Source organism: Nerophis ophidion, linkage group LG14 (genome assembly GCF_033978795.1).
Source record: "Nerophis ophidion isolate RoL-2023_Sa linkage group LG14, RoL_Noph_v1.0, whole genome shotgun sequence".
Lineage (NCBI taxonomy): Eukaryota > Metazoa > Chordata > Actinopteri > Syngnathiformes > Syngnathidae > Nerophis > Nerophis ophidion.
The window spans coordinates 52,876,221-52,894,238 of record NC_084624.1 but is presented as its reverse complement, the minus strand read 5'-3'; the positions used below and the strand labels follow the sequence as shown (position 1 = coordinate 52,894,238).

General features: G+C 41.2%; 1 protein-coding gene across 3 annotated transcripts in view; it reads left to right on the top strand.

Annotated features, from left to right (window-relative positions):
- LOC133568856 (pituitary adenylate cyclase-activating polypeptide type I receptor-like) overlaps positions 1 to 18,018 on the top strand; it is a 72,853-nt gene that overhangs the window by 12,644 nt on the left and 42,191 nt on the right. For 2 of the 3 annotated variants that reach the window (XM_061921035.1, XM_061921033.1), the window contains exon 2: positions 16,801 to 16,897. In XM_061921035.1, coding sequence (XP_061777019.1) covers positions 16,801 to 16,897 — 97 coding nt within the window. Of the gene's footprint in view, positions 1 to 1,670; positions 1,850 to 16,800; positions 16,898 to 18,018 lie in introns of all 3 variants that reach the window. The other variant, XM_061921034.1, reaches the window with a different exon arrangement.

Genomic DNA, 18,018 nt, shown 5'->3' with positions numbered 1-18,018 from the left:
CAAATTAATTGATACATTTTAGAGTAAAAAAACGTGATTGACGGGTTGAAAAGAAGGCGTGCACTACTTGTGTGTGACCAGTAGAAGCGATGTTTAGTTCCCTGGAGACAAGAGCATGGCAACAGGAGTTCAGAACATTCAGATACACAATGAAACGATGTGAATGTTGTCAAATATCCAGGCCTAAGTCAATATCGCCTTCTTAAACATAAACGTAATAATAATACATGATATCGTGAGTAAGTGAGTATCAATGTTTGTGTTCTAAACTGCATTTAGTCGAGATAATAATGAGTCATATATTGGAAAATGGGATGGATTATTTCAATTTGATTGAACTATTATATGAACCTGAAGTATGACTTATTTTATTTTTGTGGTAAATATCGGGCACAATATATTTGTTAAGCTTACGAGATGTGATGCAAGTGTGAGACACTGACGCTATTGTTCATTTTTTAAATGTTTTGATTGTATTTTCTATAAATGGCTGTGATGATAATGTCAATGATGTGACAATCTGTCACTTCATTTCTGTTTTTGTATTTACTTCCTGTTCAGTGCTCTTATTTTGTTGCATTTCCTGTTTTATTCACGGAGCACTGTTTTTTTTTTCTCTTTTCGTTGATTGGCAGCGGTTCACACCTGCTGTCAATCACACTAGTGTCTATTTATGTTTCACTCGAGCACTCCTCAGTGCTCGATGATGATATTATCAATCAATCAATCAATCAATGTTTACTTATATAGCCCTAAATCACTAGTGTCTCAAAGGGCTGCACAAACCACCACGACATCCTCGGCAGGCCCACATAAGGGCAAGGAAAACTCACACCCAGTGGGACATCGGTGACAAAAATGACCCAGTGGGACGTCGGTGACAATGATGACTATGAGAACCTTGGAGAGGAGGAAAGCAATGGATGTCGAGCGGGTCTAACATGATACTGTGAAAGTTCAATCCATAATGGATCCAACACAGTCGCGAGAGTCCAGTCCAAAGCGGATCCAACACAGCAGCGAGAGTCCCGTTCACAGCGGAGCCAGCAGGAAACCATCCCAAGCGGAGGCGGATCAGCAGCGCAGAGATGTCCCCAGCCGATACACAGGCGAGCAGTACATGGCCACCGGATCGGACCGGACCCCCTCCACAAGGGAGAGTGGGACATAGGAGAAAAAGAAAAGAAACGGCAGATCAACTGGTCTAAAAAGGGAGTCTATTTAAAGGCTAGAGTATACAAATGAGTTTTAAGGTGAGACTTAAATGCTTCTACTATATTATGTTGAGAACGTTTATCTGCACGACTGCTTTATGTTTGCTTTTGTTATTTTCTTATGAGTATTAAATATTCTTACCTTCACTCAACTCTCCTGGATTCTTGCATACTCGGGGACACACAACTGCAGACACGCGAGTTCCTAACAAATGAGGGATTTTGCTAATGTTGGAATTATTAATATTACTGATACTGATAATTTTTGGTTGACTACTTTTGGATTGTTTTGTGTCATGTTTGTGTGTCCTCTCCACCGCTCTGTTGATTGCTGTTCTGAATGTTGCTGGTTTTGGAATTGGCATTGTATTATTATTATTGTATTATTTTGTTGGACTGATTAATGAAAACAATAATAAAGTGTGTTCTCATGTCCTCTGTCATGAATTCTTGCAGGACCCTTGATGCTCCAGTGTGTCCTGAGAGGAGGCAGTGCATTGTAGACAACACCCACACACACACACACACACACACACACACACACACAGACACACACACACACAGGGCAGAGAGGAAGACCCTCGGAGGACACGATGAAAGATTTGATCCTGGCTCTGATGCTCCTGCTGCCTCTGGTGAGTCCCGTGATTGTAACCGTGCATGTTTAAAAACATTTGAACCTTTCATTGTTTCTGAATGTTTGTTGGTTTTGTAGAACAAGCTTGATGCTGGAACCATATTTAGTTCCACGTGTAAGATGTGGGGACAGTATATATCAGGGGTCGGGAACCTTTTTGGCTGAGAGAGCCACAAAGCCAAATATTTTAAAATGTATTTCCGTAAGAGCCATATAATGTTTTTTTAAACACTGAACACAAATAAATGCGTGCATTTTTAAGTAAAACCAACATTTCTAGAATATAATAAGTCTCTTATTGTTTGTAATAACATTGTTATTCTGAAGCTAACTGTGGAGGGGGCGTGGCCTGTGGAACTGCAGCAAACTGGGGTGTGCCAGGACCGGCCTCTGAATAAGCGACAGGTGCTTATAGAAGTGCGGCATAGCCGTGTCAGCAACTTGAGGGTTGCAGGTTCGATTCCCGCTTGTGCCATCCTAGTTACTGCCGTTGTGTCCTTGGGCAAGACACTTTACCCACCTGCTCCCAGTGCCACCCACACTGGTTTAAATGTAACTTAGATATTGGGTTTCACTATGTAAGGCGCTTTGAATCACTTGAGAAAAGCGCTATATAAATATAATAATTCACTTCACTTAAATGGCCCACCTGGGCCTAGTTATCTAATCACCTGTCGCTCTGTTATAAGCAGCAGCCAGGAGGAGAGTAGGGGTTGGGGCTGGAGCCAGAGCGCGAGCGAAAACGAAAGAGAAAAAGACAATTGCTGGACAGCAACTGAGAGACTTATTGAAAAATAAAACGATATTGTAACCCTGAAACAGGCTCTCATGTTGGTCTGACAAACCCCAGGAGGGAAAGCCCCACACTAACCAATAATAAATAAATAACTTCTTACCATTAACGCAACTTTTTGAACTGGTGCGGTAGAAAACGGATGGGTGGATTAAAAATGCATGAGAATGGTTTATATTTTAAACATTTTTAACACTGTGATTACAAGTGGAATTATCCATTATTTATCTTGTTGAGCAAAGCCAGCTCAGATTTATCCAAGAGCCAGATGCAGTCATCAAAAGAGCCACATCTGGCTCTCAAGCCATAGGTTCCCTACCCCTGGTATATATATATATATATATATATATATATATATATATATATATATATATATATATATATATATAGGTATATAAGGGTATATACAGTATGATCAAACTTTCTTGTTCTTGTCAAATCCAGCAGCCGCATTTTGTACCAACTGTAATCTTTTAATACTAGACATAGGGAGACCCAAAAATAATACATTACAGTAATTGAGACGAGACAAACAATGAACATAAATAATGATCTCGGCCTCGTTGGCGGACAAAATGGAAACATATTTTAGCGATATTACGGTGATGAAAGAAGGCTGTTTTAGTAACACTCTTAATGTGTGACTCAAACGAGAGAGTTGGGTTGAAGATAATAACCACATTCTTTACCGAGTCACCTTGTGTAATTGTTTGGTTGTTAAATGTTAAGGTGGTATTATTAAATAGGTGTCGGTGTCCGGCAGGACCGATAATCAGCATTCTCTGAGGTTACACTGTTATGGGGGAAGCACTGCATCCTGTCAGCGAGATAGGAGTTAAGCCAATAAGGCAAAGTCTGACTTAGCAATACGTACTATGATACGCTTTAATAGAATGTTATGATCGACGGTATCAAAATCAGTGCTAAGATGAAATAGCAGCAACATGGATGACGCATCAGCATCCATAGTAATGTTGCGGCTGCTAAAGCAGTTGTTATTAGTAGCTTGTTGACAATGAGTCAGAACTTTGAATTTCATAAGGTCATGATCATAAATTACTTCAGTGTGCGGGAGTACCATAACTTTGGAGGCAAGCACTAGATCTAGCATATTACCGTTGCGATACGTGGGTTCATTTATTATTTGTGTAAGACCACAGCTATCAATTATAGACCGGAGCACCATGCACGGAGGGTCTGCCCGGGTATTCATATGGATATTAAAATCCCACATTATAATTATGTCATCTGCGTGTGTCACTAGATCAGCAACAAACTCTGAAAATTCACTGACAAAGTCCAAATAGAGACCAGGGGGGCCAGGTAGAGAGGTAGCAGTGTGACAAACCTCATAGTAAGCACCTTAAATGATTTATATTTATTACTTAGGTTAGGGGTAAGATTAAGGTATTCATTGTATATTAGTGCGACTCCTTCACTTCTCTTAAGGGGACGGGCAATATGTGCACTCGTATAATTAGAAGGAGATGCCTCGTTAAGCGGGTAAAATTGATCTGGTTTGAGCCAGGTTTCAGTGAGACCAGTGAGGTTGTCTGTTGTCTCTAATGACCTTATTAACTAATAACGTTTTGGGAGACAATGATCTGATGTTTAAAAAGGCAATATCATAGGTAGTGGGCTGTTTTGAGGAATCTTTGTTAATTGTATCTGTAGTACTGATACTAATAGCGTTACGTTTGGTTTGTGTAGTGTGGCTTAAATAGAATTTGATCACATCTAGGAATTGATATGATGGGGATCTTGAGATGATTTGCTTGGTGCTGCGACAGATTGAACATGTCTTAATTTTCCACCTCAGTAGAATGCACGTCATGTCATATGTTTGACAGGGAATAAAGAAAGCTGTAAAACAATTACAAGCACACAGACAGAAAGATAATACTTACATTTTTCGCGGCAGGAGCGATTGTCAGCAGACTTTTTACAATTGTTTTAAATTCAATTATTCTGTAAGGTTATATTTCTCGTCTTGAGTGTGTGTGTATGTGTGTGTGTGTGTGTGTGTGTGTGTGTGTATGTGTGTTGGTGACGTTATCATTATGTAAGGGCATTATGCCTAACACGGGTTGTCACACATCTTTTTTCCATGTTTCTCCTTGCTTTATTGTATTTACAACTTGTTTATGCAGCTGTGCTAAAAAGCCAGCTCTGTCTCCCCCCTCCAAGTCCTCTTGCATAGCATGACTTACACCTTAAAAAGTCCGGGCGACACGGCAAAGGGTGTAATTGTTTGGCTTTTAGTGCATGTTCCATGTTGCCGTGAGCTATGTTGCCCACCTTTGTGAAAGTATTGTAACACAACACCAGTTCCAATAAAACTCAATCCCTCTCCTGTTGCCATTGTTTATTAGCAACAAAGGAAGGTAACAAGCAAAATCATGACAAGTTAAGCATAATGACTTCTCACCAGATACGGCTGATGCAGAACTTTGATAGAGCCGTGACAGCGTAGTGACTACAGTACACACAAGGATGAACTATCAGGAGCCACAACAGAGGAATAAAAGAGCTGCATGCGGCTCTGGAGCCCCAGGTTGCAGACCCCTGGTCTAGTCCGTCTGTTTGTATTTGTGGGACGGCGTGGCGCTGTTGGGAGAGTGACCATGCCAGCAACCTGGGGGTTCCTGGTTTGATCCCCACCTTCTACCAACCTAGTCACGTCGATTGTGTCCTGGAGCAAGACACTTCACCCTTGCTCCTGATGGGTGCTGGTTAGGGCCTTGCATGGCCATCAGTGTGTGAATGTGTGTGTGAATGGGTGAATGTACCTTGAGTACCTTGAAGGTAGAAAAGCGCTATATAAGTACAGTTGTGATCAAAATGATTCAACCCCCACACAATTTTGGTGTTTTAGCAAGTTGGACATTTATTCCGTATTTTGTTTATAGTCATATCAAATAAAGATGTGTCAAATAGACAAATGCAACTTAAATTTCAACACTGTATTTTACAAAATACCAAAAAAGGACATTTTTCTTAATATCTCATTGACAAAATGATTCAAACCCCCAGTTACATGCATCTTTAGTACTTAGTAGAACACCCTTTGGCAGTAATGACATCCTTCAAACGTGATACATAACCGGACACAAGCTTCTTGCAACCATCTACAGGTATTTTAGCCCATTCCTCTTGGGCAAAGGCCTCCAGTTCATTCATATTCTTGGGCTTGCGTGCTGCAACTGCCTTCTTCAAGTCCCACCACAGGTTTTCTAGAGGATTTAGGTCTGGTGACTGTGAAGGCCACTCCAGAGTCTTCCAGCCCTTCTTCTGCAACCACTCTGATGTTGATTTGGAGGTATGCTTGGGATCGTTGTCCTGTTGGAAGGTCCAACGTCTCCCAAGCCTCAGCTTCGTCACTGACTTCATGACATTTGCAGCTAATATATCCTGCTAGGAAATAGAATTCATAATGCCTTAAACGTGCTGGAGATTCCCGGTACCTGAGGCAGAGAAACAGCCCCAGAGCATGATTGACCCCCCACCATGCTTAACAGTAGGAAAGGTGTTCTTCTCTTTGTAAGCTTCATTTTTTCTCCTCCAGACATAACGTTGATTCGTAGGCCCAAAGAGTTCCAGTTTTGTCTCATCACTCCATAGAAAAGTTTAACAAAATCTTTGGTGTTTGTCCAGATGATTTTTGGCATACTGGAGTCTATTTTTCTTGTGCCTGGTAGTCAGAAGTGGGGTGCGCCTGGGAGGTATGGCATGGAGGCCTTCATCTCATAGTGCGCGCCTTTTTGTCTGGGACAAAACCTGCGTTCCCCCCTCTGCAATGTCCTGTTGTAGTTCCTCAGCTGTTACCCGGGGGTTTTTCACCACTGTACGCTTCAAATATCGGACAGCATCCTCTTTCTACCACGCCCAGGTAGTGTTTCCACTGTGCCTTTAGCTTTAAACTTGCGAATTATGCTCTCAACTGTGTCTCTTGGAATGTGTAATGTCTTTGCTATTTTCTTATATCCATATCCTTTCTTATGAAGAGAAATTACCTCCTCTCTTGACTTCTTTGACCACTCCCTGGACTTCACCATGTTGCAAATACACCATTGACCATCTACAAGAAGCTGAGCGTCACAGTCTTTTTCAATCAGTTTAATTGTTGCTCGTTATGGTTCTAATCACATCTACAGGTGTTTTCAACATCTGATTGAAAAGACCTTATTCAAATGCTGTTCTTAAGAGTTATGATCTTCAAGGGGTTGAATAATTTTGTCAATGAGATATTAAGAGAAATGACACTGTTTGGTATGTTACAAAATATAATGTTGTAATTTAAGTTGCATTTGTCTATTTAATGCATCTTTATTTGATATGACTATAAACAAAATACGGAATAAATGTCCAACTTGCTAAAACACCAGAATTGTGTGGGGGTTGAATAATTTTGATCACAACTGTACAACCCATTTACCATTTTTGTTTTTCTGTCTCTTTTCCTGTTACCGAATAGCATTATTTTCATTTTACTGAGATTCAAAGATAGTCTGTTTTTGTCAAAACATTTCTAAATGTAGAGTGTGTCTATATGTGAGTGTTGGAAACATCATATGTCGTATTCAAAATTAAATATAGTGGAAAAATCCTATTGTTCACTTCCCTTGGTTGAGTTGTAGATAGTAAATCTTATTTCATTAAAAAAGGGGAAAAAAATAATGCATTTGTGTTCTCACATCCCCTCTTTTGCTGACAAAGGTAAAGCGTCCTCCCCCCGTCCCCCCTTTCAGTTGACATCTTTACACAGCGCGTCCAACGCTGACCTTCAGCGCCTGTTGTGAAGTACTTAGTGTGTCAAATGGGTCTGCAGGGAGGCTGCTGGCCTGCCGCCTCACATGGAGCTTTTATTATGGTCTGGTGGCCCGCCCAGTTAACCGGCCCTTGAATTTAGCCTTGGGGGCGGATGCTGCAATCTGCAGCTTGCAAATGGCCGACCAATCTGATTGGACATCTGCTTTTATTTTTAGTTACAGCTCGGAACTTCGCTTTGTCTGCTTTGTATTCATTTAAACCCACGCTACAATTTAATGTATTCATTTCCGTCCAAGAACCATCTTCCAGCTTCAATCAACCAGTCAATCAATCAATCCTTAGTTTAGCTTTGCTATTTAGCATGCTAACCCTTGCTACATGCTATCCTGTGCTTGTTAGCGCTAGTTAAATGTAGTTGTTGTTAGCCCTGGTGTAGAAATGCTTTGCTGGAAAGTGTTTGTAGTAGAGATGCGCGGTTTGCGGTCTCATCCGCGGAGTCCGCGGATAAACCGCGGGTCGGGCGGGTGACATGACGAAAAATTAGATTTTAAATAGATTCGGGCGGGTGGCGGTTGAACCATTCGGAAATATTTGATATACATGGTTCAGGGATCGGCAACCTTTCCCACTCAAAGGGCCATTTTGACCCGTGTCACAAAGTAAAGAAGACAACAGGAGCCGCAAACTTTCTCGCGAATATCTGCTGGTGGTCACCCAGTTAACAAGAATTAGGGCTTGCTATGAAGCCATTGCCTTTGACGCCTTCTACAACAAGCATTAACTGCATGCCAGTCCAGCAACATGTTATGTGTGACTTCCGCAGACACACGAACATGACTGCAAGGCATACTGGGTGACACAGAGTACACTGATGGTTGTGATATAAACAATTTTAACACTCTTACTAATATGCGCCACGCTGTGAAGCCACACCAAACAAGAATGACAAACACATTTCGGGAGAACATCCTCACAGTAACACAACATAAACGCAACACAACAAATACCCAGAATCCTTTGCATCCATGACTCTTCCTGACTATATTATACACCCCCCCCCCCCCGTGCGTTGTTAAGGTGGGCGGGGTTGGAGGCGCGGGGCTGTAAAATATATTTTAGCAGCACTCAGAACTGCAATAAACAGACCATTTGAGAGGAGACACAAACACGACACAGAACAAACCAAAAGTAGTGAAACAAAAATTAATATTATTAACAAAAGTATCAATATTAGTTATAATTTCAGCCTAGCAGTGTATGAAAATCCCTCATTGACATTATCATTAGACATTTAGAAAAATAAAAAGAAAGAACAATAGTGTCACAGTGGCTTACACTTGCATCGCATCTCATAAGCTTGACAACACACTGTGTCCAATGTTTTCACAAAGATAAAATAAGTCATATTTTTGGTTTGTTTAATAGTTAAAACAAATTGACATTATTGCAATCAGTTGATAAAACATTGTCCTTTACAATTATAATGTCATGTCTGTGATCATGTTTTGTTGAAGTCGTTATTTTAGTTTTTTGGACACTCAGTTCCTGTTTTTGCATTTCCTGTTTTTTTTGTTTTTTTACCAAAGCAACTTATTAGTTTTTACCTGTCCTCATGTCTCGCACCTGTTTTCACTGATTATGTCACTGCTATTTAAGCGGTCTGTTTCTGTTCTTTGTCCTGGCAACATCACCGTCTACCACCATCTATCACCCTTGATACCTCTACTCACGTCATGCCATGTTTCACAGTTCCATGCCAAGTAAGTTTATAGTTCATTATTCATGCCATAGTGCAAGTTTTTTGTTTGTTTTTATTAGTCAAGTTTGTTCTCCGCCATTGTGCGCGCCTTTTGTTTGTTCCTGTTTTTTAGGTATAGTGTAAAAATAAATCATGTACTTACATTCACGTCTTGCCCGTGCCAACTTTCCTTTGCCTTCTGGAAAAACAAACCCCAAAGTCCACTCCAATCGCCTTGCACCTCGGGAAAACAATCCACGTCCTAGTCCTAGTCCTAGTCCTAACATATAAAAGCTTTTTTTTAAAAATCTACTACTCTGCTAGCATGTCAGCAGACTGGGGTAGATCCTGCTGAAATCTTATGTATTGAATGAATACAGAATCGTTTTGAATCGAGAATTACGTTGAATCAAAAAAACAGATTTATAATCGAATCGCGACCACAAGAATTGATATTGAATCGAATCGTGGGACACCCAAAGATATGCATATACAGTACATAACAAACAGTACATATCCACATACATATATATAAACCTGAATGTGTGTGTGTGTGTGTGTATTTGTATGTGTGATGTGTGTACATGTGTGTATATATATACTTATATATATATACATATACACATACATATATATATACATGTACACATACATATATATATATATATATACATACATACATACATACAGGACTGTCTCAGAAAATTAGAATATTGTGATACAGTCCTTTATTTTCCGTAATGCGACTAAAAACATGAAAATGCCATACATTCTGGATTCATTACACATCAACTGAAATATTGCAAGCCTTTTATTATTTTAACATTGCTGATTATGGCATACAGCTTAAGAAAACTCAAAAATCCTATCTCAGCAAATTTGAATATTTCCTCAGACCAAGTAAAAGAAAAAAGATTTATAACAGCAAAACAAAATCAAACATTTTAAAATGTCAATTAATGCACTCAGGACTTGGTTGGGAATCCTTTAGCACGGATTACTGCATCAATGGCGCGTGACAAGGAGGCATTCGGCCTTTGGCATTGCTGAGGTGTTATGGATGCCCAGGATGCTTCAATAGCGGCCTTTAGTTCATTTGCATTATTGGGCCTGGTGTCTTTTAGCTTCTTCTTCACAATAACCCACAAATTCTCTATGAGGTTCAGGTCAGGAGAGTTGGCAGGCCAATGGAGGACAGTAATGCCATGGTCAGTACACCAGTTACTGCTGGTTTTGGCACTGTGAACAGGAGCCAGATCATGCTGGAAAATGAAATCATCATCTCCATAGAGCTTTTCAACAGATACAGCTTCAATAGCCGTATTCCCATGGTCAAGCCACTCCTGAACTCTAGACAACGGAAGTTCCCTCAGTCAGCAATGGTTTGGGGAGACATGTCAGCTGCTGGTTTTGGTCCACTGTGTCTCATCAAGTCCAGAGTCAATGCAACTGTGTACATGCTTCCATCTGTTGTAAAGCTCTATGGAGATGATGATTTCATTTTCCTGCATGATCTGGCACCTGCTCACAGTGCCCAAACCAGCAGTAACTGGCATTACTGTCCTCCATTGGCCTGCCAACTCTCCTAACCTAACCCCCATAGAGAATTTGTGGGGTATTGTGAAGAAAAAGCTGAAAGACACCATACCCAATAATGCAATTGAGCTGAAGGCCGCTATTGAAGCATCCTGGGCATCCATAAGACCTCAGCAATGCCACAGGCCGATTGCCCCTATGCCATGCGGCATTGATGCAGTAATCCGTGCAAAAGGATTCCCAACCCAGTACTGAGTGCATTAATGGACATTTTCAAATGTTTGATTTTGTTTTGCTGTCATAAATATTTTTTTTTTGTACTTGGTCTGAGGAAATATTCTAATTTTTTGAGATAGGATTTTGGAGTTTTCTTAAGCTGTATGCCATAATCATCCATCCATCCATCCATCCATCCATCATCTTCCGCTTATCCGAGGTCGGGTCGCGGGGGCAACAGCCTAAGCAGGGAAACCCAGACTTCCCTCTCCCCAGCCACTTCGTCTAGCTCTTCCCGGGGGATCCCGAGGCGTTCCCAGGCCAGCCGGGAGACATAGTCTTCCCAACGTGTCCTGGGTCTTCCCCGTGGCCTCCTACCGGTTGGACGTGCCCTAAACACCTCCCTAGGGAGGCGTTCGGGTGGCATCCTGACCAGATGCCCGAACCACCTCATCTGGCTCCTCTCGATGGGAAGGAGCAGCGGCTTTACTTTGAGTTCCTCCCGGATGGCAGAGCTTCTCACCCTATCTCTAAGGGAGAGCCCCGCCACACGGCGGAGGAAACTCATTTCGGCCGCTTGTACCCGTGATCTTATCCTTTCGGTCATGACCCAAAGCTCATGACCATAAGTGAGGATGGGAACGTAGATCGACCGGTAAATTGAGAGCTTTGCCTTCCGGCTCAGCTCCTTCTTCACCACAACGGACCGGTACAACGTCCGCATTACTGAAGACGCCGCAATCAGCACTATTAAAATAATAAAAGGCTTGCAATATTTCAGTTGATGTGTAATGAATCCAGAATGTATGACATTTTCATGTTTTTACTTGCATTACGGAAAATAAAGGTATTCATCACAATTATCTAATTTTCCGAGACAGTCCTGTATATATATGTTTGTGTGTGTGTGTGTGTGTGTGTGTACATATATATGTATATATGTTTGTTTGTAAATATGTACTGTGTGTGTATATACTGTACATATATATATATATATATACTGTGTATATATATATATATATATATATATATATATATATATATATATATATACTGTGTATATATATATATATATATATATATATATATATATATATAAGATGGGATAAGATGGGCCTCACGGTGGCAGAGGGGTTAGTGCGTCTGCCTCACAATACAAAGTTCCTGCAGTCCTGGGTTCAAATCCAGGCTCGGGATCTTTCTGTGTGGAGTTTGCATGTTCTCCCCGTGAATGCGTGGGTTCCCTCCGGGTACTCCGGCTTCCTCCCACTTCCAAAGACATGCACCTGGGGATAGGTTGATTGGCAACACTAAATGGTCCCTAGTGTGTGAATGTTGTCTGTCTATCTGTGTTGGCCCTGTGATGAGGTGGCAACTTGTCCAGGGTGTACCCCGCCTTCCGCCCGATTGTAGCTGAGATAGGCGCCAGCGCCTCCCGCGACCCCAAAAGGGAATAAGCGGTAGAAAATGGATATATAAGATGCACAGTATGTATACGATGCATTACATCTGCTCAGCATCACATGACATGTATTGTAAATCAACAACAATTCCCTTTTAATACCATTCCTATATACAAATATAAATATGCATATGTCTTCTCACTGGGAAGACTCCTGCTGCCTAGCAACAAGTAATTGTCTTCCTTGAAAGCAACATTTGAAGCAAACAAAAACTGCTTTCCTGACACCTTTTTAAAATGCAGCCGGGCTTCTGCAGAGAAGCAGGCAGTGCTGCTGTTCTCAGTAAGTCACTTATCTCATGTGCCCAGCCACGCCTGAGGTGAATTCATATTAGTGAGTGATGAGTCAGCCAAAGACCATCACTTCATGCACGTTAAGATGCTCCTGCTGCGCCAAAGACTCGCTCTTTATTCTTCTTCCCTTTGTTTCATTGACTTTTATGCTCTCCAGTCACCAGACAAATACGACAGGAGAAAACATGTTTTTGCACTTCATTAAAAGGAGCTTTGTGTATTTCTTGATTGGTTTCTGCTTTCACAAAAACAGGTGCATAATTATTAAAAACAATATTCTGCAAAAGTTATTCATTCAGACAAAGAGACCCATTTAACTCTTTTGGCAGTTTATTTGCCGATCGCAGATTAGTTTGACTCCAATTCTTGGGGGTCATGATTCCATCCAGAGTCAATTTGGTATAATAGTTCTGAAAAAAACTCTTCTTTGGCTGCTGACGTGTGACATATACAGAGTTGAGCTAAAAAAATATATTTTTAAATGTCGATTCTCATACATTTTGAATCATTTCAGAGTGTAAATAAATAAGAATTACGATTCGGATGTGAATTAATTTTACTGCCAAAACTAATCAGACAGAGGAGGATTCATCCACCATTTTTTTTCTTTTCTTATTTATTGTCTCATATGATTATCCACGGCTTCACGGTGGCAGAGGGGTTAGTGCGTCTGCCTCACAATACGAAGGTCCTGCAGTCCTGGGTTCAAATCCAGGCTCGGGATCTTTCTGTGTGGAGTTTGCATGTTCTCCCTGTGAATGCGTGGGTTCCCTCCGGGTACTCCGGCTTCCTCCCACTTCCAAAGACATGCACACTAAAATTGGCCCTAGTGTGTGAATGTGAGTGTGAATGTTGTCTGTCTATCTGTGTTGGCCCTGCGATGAGGTGGCGACTTGTCCAGGGTGTACCCCGCCTTCCGCCAGACTGTAGCTGAGATAGGCGCCAGCGCCCCCCGCGACCCCAAAAGGGAATAAGCGGTAAAAAATGGATGAATGGAACTAGTTATTTATTATTATTTTTATTATTATTATGGGGACGGCGTGGCGCAGTGGGAGAGTGGCCGTGTGCAACCCGAGGGTCCCTGGTTCAATCCCCACCTAGTACCAACCTCGTCACGTCCGTTGTGTCCTGAGCAAGACACTTCACCCTTGCTCCTGATGGGTGCTGGTTAGCGCCTTGCATGGCAGCTCCCTCCATCAGTGTGTGAATGTGTGTGTGAATGTGGAAGTAGTGTCAAAGCGCTTTGAGTACCTTGAAGGTAGAAAAGCGCTATACAAGTACAACCCATTTATTTATTATTATTTATTTGTTCAAATTCTCTCCAATTTTCCCTGAATTTGGGCTTTTTATGAGGTGTAAGCTATAATCATCAACATGATTAAGAAAAACATTCTTGAAATATTTCACTCCGTGTGTAATAAACCACTTTTTTAATTACTCACTACTAAAATTGTTAGTGGAACTAATGCAAAAAAAAAAAAGAAAAAGTTGTTGTTAATTTGTTTAGTTTTTCTGATAGAAAGGAGAAAACACTGATTGGAGATACTGTACATATTTACAACAGTACAGCAATGTACAGTTATGTCAAATATTTAACAAATATAAAATATGTCAAAAAAAGACGTGTGAAAAAATACTTTTTCTAGTACTTCCCGTCAGCTTTCAAACAGCACCTAAACTTATTTAAGTACTAAATGGGTCTGTTGGAAATATTTCATTCAATTTTGTTTGTATTTGGTTTTATCAGCTTTTCTTTTTCTTCACTCTAGAACAGGCAAATTCATCAATTAATTTTTTTGGTCATTGTAATTTTACTAAACTTGTAGGGACCCCAAAAAGAAACAAGGGGTAGAAAATGGATGAAAAAATGCAGGGAACTTTGGGGAAGCAAGAGATGTTGTTTAAAGGCGTACTGAAATGAGATGTTCTTATTTAAACGGGGATAGCAGGTCCATTCTATGTGTCATACTTGATCATTTCGCGATATTGCCATATTTTTGCTGAAAGGATTTAGTAGTGAACATCCACGATAAAGTTCCCAACTTTTGGTCGCTAATAAAAAGCCTTGCCTGTATTGGAAGTAGCAGACGATGTGCGCGTGACATCACGGGTTGTGGAGCTCCTTACATCTGAACATTGTTTACAATCATGGCCACCAGCAGCGAGAGCGATTCGAACCGAGAAAGTGACGATTTCCCCATTAATTTGAGCGAGGATGAAATATTCGCGGATGAGGAAAGTGAGAGTGAAGGACTAGACAAAAAAAAAAAGACTATACAGTGGGAGCGATTCAGATGTTATTAGACACATTTACTAGGATAATTCTGCAAAATCCCTTATCTGCTTATTGTGTTACTAGTGTTTTAGTGAGATTACATGGTCGTACCTGTACAACCTGAAGGTCGGCCCCGCACCTTTCTTCAGCACTAGTCGACGGGTGGTGGCGATGCCCATCTCTGCCCTTCGCAAGGGACCCTCTTCGAAACACGATCTGTCAAAATGATGGCTGCATAATACACTGTACTTTGTGTGTGTGGTCCAATCCAACCGTGTTCGCTTGACCGCTCTGTCCCATAGTAAAGCTTGACTGTCATCTTTCGGGAATGTAAACAATGAAACACCGGCTGTGTTTGTGTTGCTAAAGGCGGCCGCAATACACCGCTTCCCACCTACAGCTTTCTTCTTTGATGTCTCCATTATTAATTGAACAGATTGCAAAAGATTCAGCAACACAGATGTCCAGACTACTGTGGAATTATGCGATGAAAACAGACGACTTATAGCTGGGAACGGTGCTGGAACAAAATGTCCTCTACAATGCGTGATGTCACGCTCACGCCTCATCATACCGCGACGTTTTAGCATGATACTTCCACGCGAAATTTAAAATTGCAATTTAGTAAACTAAAAAGGCCGTACTGGCATGTGTTGCAATGTTAATATTTCATCATTGATATATAAACTATCAGACTGCGTGGTGGGTAGTAGTGGCTTTCAGTAGGCCTTTAACAGATTGTAAACATTTTTTTTTTTATGTTAGAGCTATGAGAATATTCAATTTAAGATGAATAATTCCTTTTTGATGTATGACATAAAGTTAAAAAAGGTATAATTATAATCTATAAAGGGGACATGGTGTCATGAGCTGATGTGACAGTTTGGACTTTGTTGTTCATTTTTCTGTTGTCTTTCATTTCCTTTTTTTTTTCATTCCACTTCCTGTTTGCCTCCATGTCCCAACACTTAACCCCTTGGTAAGGGCTGGTTCCCTCTCATGTCTCCTGATTGGCAATCAGGATACACACCTGTCCATGTCTGCCAATCAGAAGGCTTCTTCTGCCAGTGTTGTCCTCTGAAAGAGGTTGCCTGTCATCTCAGCTTTCTGGGGTCACGCCAACGGCCGCCGTGCTCGATTGTGACACAACGACAAATACTACATTTTGTCATTAGACAATATCTTCATAGAGCGCGTGAGAAAAACAAACACTGGTTTTCTCCTGGAGAGACACGGTCTATGTGATCATGTTTTGTTTTAGTCATGTTCTGTTTGTTTTTTGGCCACTCAGTTCGTGTTTTTGCACTTCCTGGTTTGTTTTGTCACCATGACTACCTATTAGTTTTCACCTGTCCTCATGTCTCACACCGGTTTTCACTAATCACCCCAGTATTATTTAAGCCTGTCTGTTTCTGTTGTTCATTCTTGCAACATCACCCTACATCACCTGCTACGCACCTTGTAATCCATGCCAATGATTCATGTCCCGTTCCAAGTAAGTTTTGTCGTTAATGATGCCACAGTGCAAGTTTTTGTTTTGTGTTCATAGTTTTGCCTTAGTGCGAGTTTTGTTTTCACAGCCAAGTTTTTGTACTGCCATTGTGCACGCCTTTTGTTTGCCTTTTTTTGTGCAGTTATAGTGTTAAAATAAAACATGTCTTTACCTCCATGCCATCTCGGTCCAAGTTCACTTGCATCTCGGGAAAACAACCACCTCATAGTCCAGGTTTTGACATTATGTTGCCAGACATTGGATACATTTCCTTTGCACCTGTTGAGGCCTGCAGTATAATTCATCATGTCACGATACCTCATCATACTTCATTCTGCTTCAATATGGCTAATACCAGGTGTGCTCTCTTCAGGTCTCCTCGGAGTCGGAGCATTGCATCATCATGCGAGAACATGAGAAATGCATGGAGAGGATGGCAATGCACAACCCCAGCGATGACTTGGACATGAGTGAGTGTGCATGAACACAACATAACAATAGTGACGTCATTAAAGTCAATTATTACAATATGCTGTGTTGAACCAAAATTGATTAATTGATTGATACTTTTATTAGTAGATTGCACAGTACAGTACATATTCCGTACAATTGACCACTAAATGGTAACACCTCAATAAGTTTTTCAACTTGTTTAAGTCGGGGTCCAAGTTTATCAATTCATGGTAAATTGGTAGATATGTTTCTATATCTGCGATGAGGTAGCGACTTGTCCAGGGTGTACTCCGCCTTCCGCCCCATTGTAGCTGAGATAGGCACCAGCGACCCCAAAGGGAATAAGCGGTAGAAAATGGATGGGATGAATGTTTGTATAATGTGGCTGTTTATGTGGTATATGCAGTAGGTGCCCACTACACTTAACATTCGTATTAGTATTAGTATTTATTAGGGGGGTGGGAAAAAATCGATTCGAATTTGAATCGCGATTCTCACGTTGTGCGATTCAGAATCGATTCTCGTTTTTTTTTAAATCGATTTCTTTTTTTTAATCAATCCAACAAAACAATACTCATTTGTATACTCTAGCCTTTAAATAGACTCCCTTTTTAGACCAGTTGATCTGCCGTTTCTTTTCTTTTTCTTCTATGTCCCACTCTCCCTTGTGGAGGGGGTCCGGTCCGATCCGGTGGCCATGTACTGCTTGCCTGTGTATCGGCTGGGGACATCTCTGCGCTGCTGATCCGCCTCCGCTTGGGATGGTTTCCTGCTGGCTCCGCTGTGAACGGGACTCTCGCTGCTGTGTTGGATCCGCTTTGGACTGGACTCTCGCGACTGTGTTGGATCCATTGTGGATTGAACTTTCACAGTATCATGTTAGACCCGCTCGACATCCATTGCTTTCCTCCTCTCCAAGGTTCTCATAGTCATCATTGTCACCGACGTCCCACTGGGTGTGAGTTTTCCTTGCCCTTATGTGGGCCTACCGAGGATGTCGTAGTGGTTTGTGCAGCCCTTTGAGACACTAGTGATTTAGGGCTATATAAGTAAACATTGATTGATTGATTGAATACCATAACAATGCAATCCAATTCCAAAACCGAACCTGACCCAGCAACACTCAGAACTGCAATAA